The sequence below is a fragment of the Paroedura picta genome, chromosome 4 (genome assembly GCF_049243985.1).
Source record: "Paroedura picta isolate Pp20150507F chromosome 4, Ppicta_v3.0, whole genome shotgun sequence".
Classification (NCBI taxonomy): domain Eukaryota; kingdom Metazoa; phylum Chordata; class Lepidosauria; order Squamata; family Gekkonidae; genus Paroedura; species Paroedura picta.
In genome coordinates this window covers 28965627-28978806 of record NC_135372.1, presented here as the reverse complement: position 1 = coordinate 28978806, position 13180 = coordinate 28965627, and the positions used below count along the sequence as shown (strand labels likewise).

General features: G+C 48.9%; 1 protein-coding gene across 2 annotated transcripts in view; it reads left to right on the top strand.

The window, feature by feature from the left end:
* The window catches only part of LOC143835031 (scaffold attachment factor B2-like), a 44361-nt gene extending 31409 nt beyond the window's left edge, over positions 1 to 12952 (top strand). For both annotated transcript variants that reach the window (XM_077332107.1, XM_077332108.1), the window contains 7 exons: positions 146 to 439; positions 2584 to 2721; positions 4762 to 4801; positions 5743 to 5864; positions 7388 to 7491; positions 7984 to 8050; positions 12612 to 12952. In XM_077332107.1, coding sequence (XP_077188222.1) covers positions 146 to 439; positions 2584 to 2721; positions 4762 to 4801; positions 5743 to 5864; positions 7388 to 7491; positions 7984 to 8050; positions 12612 to 12738 — 892 coding nt within the window. In that variant the 3' untranslated portion in view covers positions 12739 to 12952. The remainder of the gene's footprint in view (positions 1 to 145; positions 440 to 2583; positions 2722 to 4761; positions 4802 to 5742; positions 5865 to 7387; positions 7492 to 7983; positions 8051 to 12611) is intronic.
* The last annotated feature ends 228 nt before the right edge of the window (positions 12953 to 13180 follow it).

Sequence of the window (13180 nt, the reverse complement as noted above, 5' to 3'; positions counted from 1 at the left end):
GATCACAAAATCTCATATAAAATAAATATACAGATAAATCTGAAAATCCTAAATTAAATCCATTTAAAACCTAATCTAAAGAATAAGCCAAATGCTTTAATCGAGGCGGGGGGGGGGGTGTCTCCCCCATGTGTGCACTAAGCAGGGAGCGTGAACGGCGGGAGCGAGAGCAGCGGATCCAGGCCGTCCGGGAGCGGGACGAAAGGCAGCGGCTGGAGAGAGAACGGGAGCGCCTGGAGTTCCAGAGGCAGCGGCTGGAGCGGGAACGGATGGAACGGGAGCGCCTGGAGCGGGAGCGCATGCACATCGAACAGGAGAGGCGACGGGAACAGGAGCGCATCCAGCGTGAGAGGGAGGAGCTGCGGAGACAGCAGGAGCAGCTGCGCTATGAGCAGGAGAGGCGCTCAGCTCTGCGGCGGCCCTACGACCCAGATGGGAGGTGAGTAGTTCTGTCTGTGTCCACAGCGGACCGGGGAGTCTGCCCAAAAGAGTGAGTTGCTCCACCTCGCTTGAGGAATCAGTGGCGTGACACGGCTCTCCCTGTGCTGAAATCTCAGCCATAAAACGAGCTGAATTCTTACTCTAACCCCCCCAGCCCCCCCCCCCCCCCCCCAATTGCACTTTGGCTGTATGGGCTGTCTGACCAAGACCCATGTTTTTGAAAAAGCTTTTGTTTTGATTCAGGTTTTTGTCTCTTGCTTCAGTTCAGAGCCCGGGGGTTTTCTGAAAGATAATCTGGCCTTGCGTGCCTTTTAAGGGCTGCCCCCCACGCATATAGTCCTGTCTTGACATGTCCCTCATGTGGACCCATATTTGTTGAGATGAGGCAGACTTTTCCCTTGTCCTTCACTCCCCTTTCTTTTTCTTTGGAGCTGCCTCTGATAAGTTTTCATATGTGAGATGAAAGTGCTTTATTTGTCCAGGTGTCTCAAGTTGGTGAGTTCTGTGGCTGGATTTTGCTATCACTTCCTGCTTTGAACAGCTCCTTTGTTTATTTGCTATTGTTTGGTATTTTTTAGTGTCTCATGTTCCAGAGCACTTTTGAGAACTGCAAGATTTTTAGGGTCTAACCTTTTGAGAGTCAGAATTCTCTAGATTTGACTTCACCAGGCGAAGCCAATGAGTTTTGGGTATAATTAAAATAATATAATCTTTATTTTTATTTCCTGTCCTTCCTTTATGTTTGGGCCAGGTAGCAACATGAGACAACATCAATAAAATATGAAATCACAATATACCTGATAAAATCAATAAAATATAAGATCAGTTTATATACATGATAAAACATTTTATGATTCAGTTTGGCCCCAACTAGCTTAAAAGGGGGGAGGGGGCAACTCCTTGGAGGGCAACTCTTCCCTTACTTTCTAGCGGTGAGGCCAGAATTTCTTGGTGGTCCATCAGGGCCTCGACTGTAGACCTGGTAGAACTACTCTGTCTTGCAGGTTAAGGTCCTGCAATGTTCTGATATCTCTCGGCAAAGTGGCAGAGCATTCCACCAGCCTGGGGCCAAGGCCAAAGAGCCAGCCTGGTGGTGTGGTTAGGAATGCCACCTTCTCCTCTGGTGAGCTGGGTTTAATTCCCTACTCCCCCACATGCACCCTTGGGCTTGCCATTGCACTGAGAAAGCTGTTCTGACCGGACAGTAATATCAGGTCTCTCTCAGCCCCACTGACCTCACAGGGTGTCTTTTGTGGGGAGAGGATGGGAAGGCAGTTACCGTACATGCCACTTTGAGATTTCAGAGCCTTTTGTGGTGCAGAGTGGTAAGACAGCAGTCATGCAGCCTGAAAGTTCTGCCCATGAGGTTGGGAGTTCAATCCCAGCAGCTGGCTCAAGGTTGACACAGCCTTCTATCCTTCCGAGGCCGGTAAAATGAGTACCCAGCTTGCTGGGGGGTAAAGGGTAATGACTGGGGAAGGCACTGGCAAACCACCCTATATTGAGTCTGCCATGAAAACTCTAGAGGGCGTCACCCCAAGGGTCAGACATGACCCGGTGCTTGCATAGGGGGATACCTTTACCTTTTTTTATTATTGATTCTCTTTTGTTAGAGAAAAGTGGCATATAAGAACCAGCTCTTCTGCTTCTTGAGGCCAGTCTCACCTCTTTTGGGCCAGGGATCCTAAGCAGATTTTCACCAGATGATTCTAATGCCCTTTGGGGGGCACAGTGGAAAGGAATGGTCCCATAGATACTTCCTAGACTGCTTGAGACTTACCCAAGTCAAAGCTCTTTTCAGATACTGACCGAATATCAGCCAATACCTAGTGTGGGAAGCTTTGGCTCGCAAAACCTCATACCCTGAGGTGTTCTTGGACTTCAATCAAGCTCCTGTAATTCTTGTAATTTTTTTTTTACTATTGTCTTTGCAGAAATTGATTTTTATTTCTTCATTCCATAGTCTTGATTGGTGTGTGTGATTGTTCTTGGGGCCATTGGGCTATGAAGGGGGTTTAAAAGTCACGGGAATGAACAGCTGCTTGGAGTGTAGGCAGACCCACTCCCATGTTGCAGTCTGGTTCTTCTGGGAGAGGCAGTGAGGGAAGAGTTGCTGATGATTGAATTGGCCCTTCCTTGCAGACGTGATGACCCGTACTGGTCGGAGACGAAACGGATGGCTCTGGAAGACCGCTACCACTCTGATTTTGGCCGGCAAGTTCGTTTCCATGGGTTCGACCACCGAGACCGTGGCCGTTACCAGGGTCATCCAGCGGACAGGTTAGCAAATGTTGTTTCTTTCCTTGCTGGGTCTTGTCCAAGATCATGGAAGCTTGATGGAGGTTTCGAACCACTCTTGGAGGCTACACTGCAGATTTTGAGGTATGCCTCGTCACACATTATATGAGCACAGCAGTTTGTTGCTTTTGACGGTGTAATGTGGGACATGGTCTTACATGACTTGGGGCCTAGGATAGATGAAGGTTCATCTCCCATTTGGTCCTCTCCAGGAGCTAAGATTGCAAGAGGGAGTGAAGCCCAGTGGATGGTCCTATCTTCCCAGATGAGCTTTTCTGGAGGGCCCTAGGGGTGTGAAAAGATAATCCCCCCCAGTCTGGACCAGAATATTTTGCGGTATTTCTGAAAAATCCCAGGTCTGAATACAGGCATGGTATTTGGATCCAGGATTTTCATGGAAACTAAATTCTTCGTGGCCAATAGACCTGAGAAGAAATTTTAAAAAAAAACCCCAAAAACCCCAGCCAGGCTGATTTTCGGCTTCTCCTGCAGCGGGATATGTGTGGGATATGGAAGTCTCTTCCCCCCCCCCCCCAACCGCAGGCTTTTGTTGCCTGATGACTTTAGAGCCATTGGACAGCAATGGTTGTTTGTATGAACTGTGAGGGGCTGGGAAACACGCCCCTCCCGACCTGGCCCAGGCTTTTGCTACTTGGTGGCTTTAAACCGTAGCAGAAGCTGTCTTCGGTCTACAAGGAGCTGGGAGAGATCTCTCTCTGCTTGCATGCACACCTGAGAGGATCAGCTGGAGCAACCCTTTCTCAAATTCTTTACCATTTAGAACCCCCTGAAACATTCTTCAGTCTTTGAGAAACCCCAGAAATGGTGTAATTGTGCAGAATGTGGTTGGGGAGCATAGGGCCCCCTCCCCTTCCCGACCCCCTCCAGGCCCATCATTGGCCATTTGGGTTGAGGGGGCCGGGTCAGCATGAGCATACAAATTACAAAAAATATATTAAGAGTTAATTAGCCCCCACCCATTTGGGAGACCCTTCCAGGGCTGTCAGGAAAGCCTGAGATGGAGCAACAAGCCATTTCAGTAATCTGTTTTGCTTCCCTCCATTTGGGGGGAAGAAGTAAAATGTCCATTTCACTCCCCCCCCCCCAGTGGAGGGAAGCAAAATGGATAGTAGCCATTTCAGCCTTACATCTGGGGGAGCTGGGGGGGGATTGCTTCAATCTGCTGTAATGCTACAAGTCATTTCAGCCATCCGTTTCTCTTTCCTCTGTTTGGAGGGGGGAAGTGAGGGGGAGGGTTTAAATGGCTGCCGACTCAGTGAGTCTGCCAGTCTGGCAGTCGTTTTTGTGGTCCATTTCACCTCCCCTCGCTTGGAGTGGTGGGGGTGGGATGGGGGAGCGAAATGGACAGCTGATTTAGTTGAATATGCCCAGCTGAAAGCTGGAAAAAATCAGCTTTTATTTGGGTCACCTGTTTTGGTGGCTGAAACACATCAGTGAGCGTTCAGCATTGAAAATAACAGAAAATACCTGTTTTTCCTGTTCAGCTGAATACACATGCCTAGTGGGCACATAAGAGGGCCTTTCTCTTGGCTGCCCCACACTTATAGAACCACTTTCCCAGGGTGGGGCCCCCGGCCCCCTTACTCTCGACCTTTAGGAGGCAACTGAAGATAGTTATATTCATGCCGGCCTCTATTTAGTTCTTCTACCTGCTGGCAGTGTTACATTCTTGATTTTTATGTATTTTATGGTGATTATTTACACTGTGAGAGTCCTTGAGTTCCTGCAAGGTAGAAAGGTTGCTAATAAGCGTTTTAAGTAATAAAAGGCTTGAGTCAAACTGTTGATGGTAGACTGAGGCGGCCACAACTCATGGGAGGTTGGATTCCCATAACAGTCGCCAAGTCTCAGTGGCGGCCACATCCCACTGGCTCTTTCAAGGAGGCCTTCTCAAGATATTCATCTGCTGGAGCTCCAATCCCAGAGATCTAGCAGTATCCCTCTGTTGCAAGGAGCTGTGTATGCCATGCTGAGCTTCTTTTTTTTCCACCCTCTTCCCAGGAGAGAAAGTTCAAGAGGCATGCCAGATCGAGATGGACAGGTACGAGTATGTTAAACAGCATTTTTTTTGGGGGGGGGGTGTACGCAGAAAAATATGTTTTTATAGAATCCTATATTTGGAAGGGACCTCCAGGGTCATCTAGTCCAACCCTCTGCAGAATGCAGGGAATTCAGAACTACCTGCCCACCCACAGTGACCCCAATTCCATGCTCGGATGATGCCTCCCCCTTGCCAGAATCCCTGGCCAGTGTGACCAGGAAGAAATTCGCTTTCTGATCCCAAAGTGGCGATTGGCATTTCCCTGGGCCCCAAGAGACAACATGAGAAGCGACATCTTGGTAGCTTTGGGGGTAATACAAAATAATGCCTGACATGTGAATGACAGGTAGAATCTGGGTGTTGTTTTTACCCCGAAACAAAGAGCTACTGTGCATGCACCCCCCCTTTGTGTGTGTGTGTGTGTATAAAGAAAAAGCCTCTTAGTATAAAAATTAAAAACTCTTAATACCGGCTTACACTCTTTATGGGGGGATTACAGCATTTCCTTGCAGTAAGAGCTTTGGCAGCATTTAGTTTGGGATTTTAATTGTGCCATCTAAGTACCCCAATAGACTGGAGCCTTAACTGGATGGCAGAGCGTCCTGGATCCTCATCCCTGTTGCACGTTCAGCCTTCCTCCAGAAGGCGTTGCCAGTGAGTGTTGACAAAAAGCAGCTTTTGGTTGCAAGTACCGCCAACAGCCCTCCAGTTTGACTCTCAAGGGTTTAGATGCCAGCAAAATAGGTTCAGTCCCAAGGATGCCTGGCTGCTGCTTCCTCTCACTTCCCGGGTCCTCTCCTTCCCTCTGAAGACATGTTTTCATGCTGGCAGTTGGTTGGCAATCCCGCTGCCTGCGTGGAGGCTAAGAGTTGAGGCAGCCCTTTCAGAGGTGGCTGCTGCTTCGCATTGGGTGCCATCTTGTCTCTGGCCTTGCCTTTCAGCACTACCCCAATGACCGGCACGGAGGGCCTGACCGTCACTCACGGGACTCGCGGGACGGCTGGGGCAGCTACGGGTCCGACAGGAGATTGAGCGAAGGGCGTGGGCCACCTCCACCATCCAGGTGAGCCTCTGCAGTGGCCAGAAGCTGTACCCCCGTGAAGTGGCACTTTGCAGCCAGAGGCAGTGCCTGCCCATCCAGGGTCTTTTGCTTTGCGGAATATGACACAGGCCTTGGCTTCCATGCCAGTGGGATGCCAAGATATCCAGACAGGATTAAGGAACGTACATGTCTTGATGGATCAGATCTCAGGCTCACCTGGTCAGCAAGATGGTTTTGGGAAAGCAAGGTGTGTAGGCAACGCGCCCTCGCCTATTGATTTATGGGAGAGCCTCCTGTTGTGGGCTCCTGGGGCTCAGAGTGTCAGGCCCTTCCTCCTCAAACGCTATGAATTCTCCTCCAAGTCCATGTAAGGCCGTTTCTCTTGGCTTATGTTGTGGCAGTGAATTCCGTCAACTCAGTGCCCCGAAGTCCTTCTGTTTGTGTGTTGCAGGTTTGCTTTGCACTGCACAGTTATCTTCCCTCCCAGCCTGTGTCCCTCTACCCAGCTTTAATGTCAAGTCTTTATTATTATGGTACTAGACCAGTAGTCAAATTACAAGGTACATAAAAACATCTGGCATTAACAAGATAAAAGAATCATTGATAACTTAAATATTATAAAAGATAAAAACATTCCAGCTATAAGAATCATTCTGGTTTTAAAACTCACAAGCATTATCTCAAGCAATTGAGACTATCTCTACCTAAGTTGCTCCGAATCCAACCAGCTCTTCCTTGTTTTGATTGCTCTCCAAGCAAATCTGGCCACAACAGAAGTTAAAGGTAAAGGTATCCCCTGTGCAAGCACCGAGTCATGTCTGACCCTTGGGGTGACGCCCTCTAGCGTTTTCATGGCAGACTCAATACGGGGTGGTTTGCCAGTGCCTTCCCCAGTCATGACCGTTTACCCCCCAGCAAGCTGGGTACTCATTTTACCGACCTCGGAAGGATGGAAGGCTGAGTCAACCTTGAGCCGGCTGCTGGGATTGAACTCCCAGCCTCATGAGCAAAGCTTTCAAACGGCTGCCTTACCACTCTGCGCCACAAGAGGCTCTTACAACAGAAGTTATTTCTGTGCTTTTGTCTGACAACATATCTGTGATTGCCTCTGAGTTGGGCTTATTCTGTAGGGAAGGTATAAGTTCTCCCCTGAATTGATCGTATAGCCTACATTGGAGTAATACATGTTCAGATGTCTCAATGCTCCCATCCTGGCAGATGCATAAATGATCACAGATGGGTAATGTTGTAATGTTGCAACAATGTGGAATCATCTGCAAGGGCCTTTGATTCTGTGAAAGGGGGTTGAGCGGTGGTATTCTTGGGTGGATCGAGGGGAGGGGGGCTTTGGCCACTTTTAAGTGCCAGCTTTTATGGCGCTTACCTCTGGCACAAGGAACCCACCACTCTGAGAGCCCCAAGAGCCCCCTTGGGCTGGCTGTACCACCTCTAGGAGGAAGGGAGTCTGTGGAATCTGGCCCCTTGTTGGCCTGCTGTCCTGTGTCTCCAGTTAACCTTTTTTCCTCTGCATTTTCCCTCCTCAGAGATGGACGTGACTGGGGAGATCATGGGCGCAAGCTTGAGGGCCATCAGGATCGGTCCTGGCAAGATGGAGAGATTATGGGGCGTGACCACGAGAGGTGGCAAGGTACTAGGCCAGCTAACTTCCCGAGTGAAATGTGGAAGACTCCGGGGAGGAAGGGGGGGGGGAGTATCAACTTTTGCGTTGCAAGCTGGCTTCTCAGTTTTAGAAAGCTGTCTTCCTCTCTCTACTTTAAGCCCAGTGTAGGCTGATTTCCATGTTTGCAAACAGCAGAATCTGAGGAACACATGGCTGTTTTGGGGCCTGGCTGACCCATACCGTGCGCTTCTTCAAATTGCTTCAGGCTGAGCCCTGTCCAAGTAGTTTGGGAGCAGGCTGGGGGGGGGGCATTAAGATGCCCCAAGCCCACCCATCAGCTGGAGATGGGGCTGAACTAGCATGGCAGATAGTGTGCAAGAGGTTAGTGAGGACTCTGGAGCATCAGCAACATCATACTATGAGCTTGGCACTCCTGTTAGCTAATGTATTTTAATGTACAGAGAAAGAAAATGACCGGAATGCCCGAATGACAGATGACTCTTGTTTCTCCTCTGCTAGGTGCGGAGCGGGGCGTCCCTGGCCCAGGAGGCCCTGGCCACGTGATGGGCAGGGGAGGAATGTCTGGGTAAGAGCACAAACATGGCCCTTGCTGTGTTCCTCGTCCTCTCTGTCTCTCTTTTCTTGTCCTGAGAAGTCCGTTTGTGAGGGCCTTAGATTGCAACTGGGAGATTGCGCCATTGAGAGGGAAACTTAGGGCAACACAGATAAATATCGCACAGGTCACCTGGCTTCTTAGAGAAGGTGTGTTTTTGCAAACAAGCCTTCCAGCAGAACATTTTGCATTCTGCTGCTGCCCTTCTACCCACCACAGGGTTCAAATCCATTAGACCCTTTAGTGGACATACAGATTGCAGTTATGGAATTTTGAAAAGCAGAGTCATTAATATAGCAAGAAATCTGACGTGCAGAGAGTAGTCCATGAAGCCAAGCATGTTACATGATAGCAGTGGAAGAAGAGGGGAGGAGCCCTTGGCTCAGAGACAGAGCATCCGCTTGGCATGCGGGGGGGGGGTCCCCAGTACAATCCCCAGCATCTCCAGGTCAAGTGTCAAAGTAGGAAAGACCACCTAGGCAGCTGTGGCCCATCAGAGGAGACAAGACTGACCTCAATAGACCAACCGTCGGACTCGGCCACCGTGTTCACATGCTGCAGTGGAACACATAATCTGTTTGTAAGGAAGAGCCAAGGTTCACAAATGAATTCAAGACCGACTGCCTGGATACATGTGGGGTTGAAATTAGACATTGAATGTTAAACTGCATGTACGCGCCCTTGAAAACAACATGAGAAATGATTGCATTCCAAGGTCATGTAAATACAGCTGTCTGTCAGAGGATGATCTCCTAAGAGATCTCCCTTGCAAAACTCAAGGTGGCTGGCCTCAAGGCATGCCTCCAGTGTGGAACAGTCAGATATGAGCATTAATTGGAGAGCTCTCCAGACCAGAAGAGCACCAACAAATTGAGTAGAACACACACACACGTCATGCTCTACAGATTGTGCTGTTAGAATCATATTTTATTGATCATTTTTATGGCTTCCTGTCTGGTCACTGAGTAAAAGGAATCCAAGGAATGACTGAGGAGCTGTTGTTGGCCCTCAACAAGTTTATCCCTGCTCTGGCAAAACCGAGGTGACCCTCTGGATGGCGGAGTGTAAAATATTAAGGGGAAAAGCCTTCACCCAGGCCCAAGCTTTGAGAGGTAGTTGGGTGAGGGTTAACTGCAGGTGCCAGGATAGCTGAGCTGAGTTCTGCCCCTGAGCTGTAGCCCCTTCTTGCAGCGGTGGGAGCTGCACGAACAGGAGCCACACGGAATTGCTTTACACTTCCTGCGGGCAAGTTCCAGTGACTGTGTGTACAATCTGTGTGCACTGTACACTTGATTTTTCTTGAAACATGCACTGGGTCGTTTTCTGAGCCTAGAAATCTTTCAATTCTTCCTTTGCTCCAAGATATACCGTATATACTTGCATATAAGCCGAGGCACCTAATTCTACCACAAAATCTGGGCAAACTTATTGACTCGCATATAAGCTGAGGGTGGGAAATGCTCCATCCTCATAGGCTCTCCCATCCAGCCCTCCCCCCCACGCACACAAATACAGGAAAGTCAAGAGGATGAATAGCTGCTGGTTTTTGTAGCCCGCTTTTCACCCACAGAAACCAAAAGAATAGTTTGGAAGAAATGATTAAGAAGAGGAAGAAGTGAAGGCAAAAGCAAAGAAAAAATCAGAGTCCCTCAGTCACACCATTGATGTCCTACAAGCTGCCAGAGCAACGATTGGTTGGCTGGAGCAGGTTTTTATTTCAGTTACCGTATATAATACCCGCGTATAAGCCGAGGAAGGCTTCCTCAGCGTGAAAAAGGGTGCTGAAAAACTAGGCTTATACACAAATATATAGGTTAGCTCATATGGATATATTGCCTCATTTAGTAGGGGATAGTAGCAGGCCTATATTTTAGCTGTGAAATCTTAAGTATCTGGGATAGGTTTTCACAACTGTTCAAACGGGGTTTAGCTTTTGCTATCTTTTAGTAATCTCCTTAAAACAAATATGAGATAGAGGGAGCAGTTTACAAGTTCAGCTAGAAGGTCGAGAGAGCTTGGAGAGCCACAACCGGTCAGAGCAGACAAGACGGATGGATGGAGGGTCTCATTCAGTATACGGCGGCTTCCTATGCTTGTGTGGCAGTCAGTTGACATTTGACTGGCGTGCCATTTCTGTTTCTGGTCTGGTCAGTGAGGAGGCTTAGCCTGGCGAGTTTTCAGCTTTGCCTCCCTCCTCTTCTGTCTTTGCTTCTTTTCACCCTGAATCAAAGGAAGTCCTGCTTCACCCCAAGAGTAATTAACATGTGGAATTCACTGTCGCAGGAAGTGGTGGCAGCTATAAACAAAAACAGCTTCAAGAGGGGCTTGGATAAACATCTGGAGTAGAGGTCCATGACTGGCTATGAGCCACAAGTTATAGATGGAGCACTCTGTCTGGGGCTGTGAAGCTTTTGTCTTCTTGGTGCTTGGGGGGCAAGAGTAGGAGGGCTTCTGAAGTTCTGGTGCTGCTGGTGGACTTCCTGATGGCCCCTGATTTTTAACCACTGTATGACACAGTATGACACACATACGAACCTCTTGTGGCGCAGAGTGGTAAGGCAGCCGTCTGAAAGCTTTGCCCATGAGGCTGGGAGTTTGATCCCAGCAGCCGGCTCAGCCTTCCATCCTTCCGAGGTCGGTAAAATGAGTACCCAGCTTGCTTGCTGGGGGGTAAGCGGTAATGACTGGGGAAGGCACTGGCAAACCACCCCGTATTGAGTCTGCCATGAAAACGCTAGAGGGCGTCACCCCAAGGGTCAGACATGACTCGGTGCTTGCACAGGGGATACCTTTACCTTTATGACACAGAGTGTTGGATTGGATGGATTGCTGGCCTGACACAACATGGTTTCACCGGATTGGATCCTGCAGGTCCTTTCCATTAGCAGTGGCATTTCCCTCTGATCCAAAGAAATTTTCTGTTGGTGGACTGTAGAAAAACACTGCCCCTCAAAAAAAGCATCTTCCCTGTTAAGAGTCCAAAAGGAGTTTGGTTTTATTTGGTCGCCTCACCTTTTCTCTTGTGCAGCTAGTTCAGTGTGCTCTTCTGGGTTAAGTGGCCACTGAATCCTAGAGATCTTCCATCCTGAAATAAAACTAAGCATAATAACTGCTTTTTGCCCCTCTTTTCTCAACTCTGAGGCCGCCGGGTGAATATAAACTGCGAACTCCTTGGGGGCTTCTGCAATGGCTGTAAAGTGGAGAAATAAATATCTTCTCCTGGGAAGGCCACCCAAGGCCACATATATACAAGGAAGTAAAACTCTGTTCTCATCAACATATTTTTGGACTGCTCACAGGAAGAGAGGGTTGCTTTGTGGAATCAATATTTATTTATTGTCGTTATGACACTTTTATACGACTTATCTCTGACAAGGCGCGTAGTGGTGAATCTTTAAAAATCTGCCCATGGTACAACTGGACTGGGTACAAGGGACTCAGATACGACTCTCCCCATCTCCTTCCCCTGGCATTTCTAGACAGGTTCTCCTTTCTAGAATTTCCAGAAAGTCAACAATGAAGATATCCTTGATGCATTCAGGAAGGATATTTCTTCCTGAGTCACAAGTTACTGCAAGAAATCTGGGATAAAATTGTTTTAAACCTTTGGGGGGGGGGGACTGGCATCCAAAAAGCTCTTGCAGCCAAGAACAAGAAAAAGATGCTAAGAACCTCAGAAGAGTTCTGCTGGGTCAGACCAGTGAGGGTTCCTCTGGTCCAGCATTCTGGTTTACACGATGGCCAGCCTTGGTGGACCCAAGAGCAGGGAACATGGATGATGCATTGGGGTAGGGGTGGGGGGTGGGGTTCCCTAACCTCTTTGAACCTGCAGGCACCTTTGAAGTTCGATCACAGCAGCATGGGCCCAGCTGCAGAATGCCTGCTCCCCCTTCCCTTCAATCACACAGTGATGATCCTGGTGCTTCCATGGCAACCGCTGCCAAGACAATGTTTTTTTTTTTTTTAAATCTACACAGCCAGTCAGCTCTCCAGTGGCCAGTCAGAAGCCTTGCTGGGCAAAAGCTTCACCCATTTTCTAGCAACATTGTCAGGTGCCAGGAAAGGTGTCAGCAGATAGCATGGCACCCATGGGCACCACATTGAGGCTTCTAGATTACTGGGAGTCCCAGAAACCTTGACTGATGCCTTGTAAATTATGGCCCTTCACAGCACAGTTGGTTTCAGGGGGATCTCTGAATATACCCTCCTCCCCATGGCTAAACTGGTGTTGTGGAACAGAGTTTGGGGATCCCCTTATATTTATTTGTTTGTTTGTTTATATTTCTATACCACCCATTTCTTTGCAGCTCTGGGTGGTTATAACCAATGGAAGTTTTACTAAAGGTATAAGTTCTTGTGTGCAGGCACACGTCTCCAGACTTCTGGGGCTTTGGAGTGAGCCTGCTGCCTGTGGGGTATTCTCCTGTGTCCTGGGTATTGTCAGTGAGGGGGGATTAGACACAGGTCCCCTTGGCCAAGGCAGGCCTGTGGAGAGCCAGAGCTCCACCCTGATGCTTATGTCTTTGTTCGTTAGGCGTGGTGGGTTCGTGCAAGGCGGAGCCCAGAGCCCAGCTGGACCAGCAGACGGTGCGCAAGGGGGCTTCACAGGCCAGGACAGACCGAACCGACCCAGCGATGCCCGTTTCACTCGGCGCTATTGATTCTTCTCCCACATAATGCAAGAGCTTCGTTACCAGGGTCATCTCCTGGGACTTTTGTCATGGAAGAGTTGAACCGCAACCGACCTATTGTAACTTGCAGATAATGTGAACTCTGATGCTCCCTCCCCGTATGTTTTTATTTGGATATCGCTTGCTTGTTTCAGAGGAAGCATTCCATTTTCCATAAATAATAAACCATTGTCCTCGTTCCACAGCGCTGGCGCCTGTCCCTCCTTGGCTGATCTGGTGGGGGGCACAGAATGTTCATCTCTGTTGGAGCAGTTTGCAGCTCAGCTTCTAAGAAGGCAGGGCCATGGCCAGTCTGGCTGGGATTAACGTGGATCCCTGTGAGGGGCTAAAAAAAGCCCCTTTATGGCCCTTTAGATCAGGAAATAAAATGAGGGCTGGTCAGAGAAAGTTAGATCTCTATCTATCACTCACA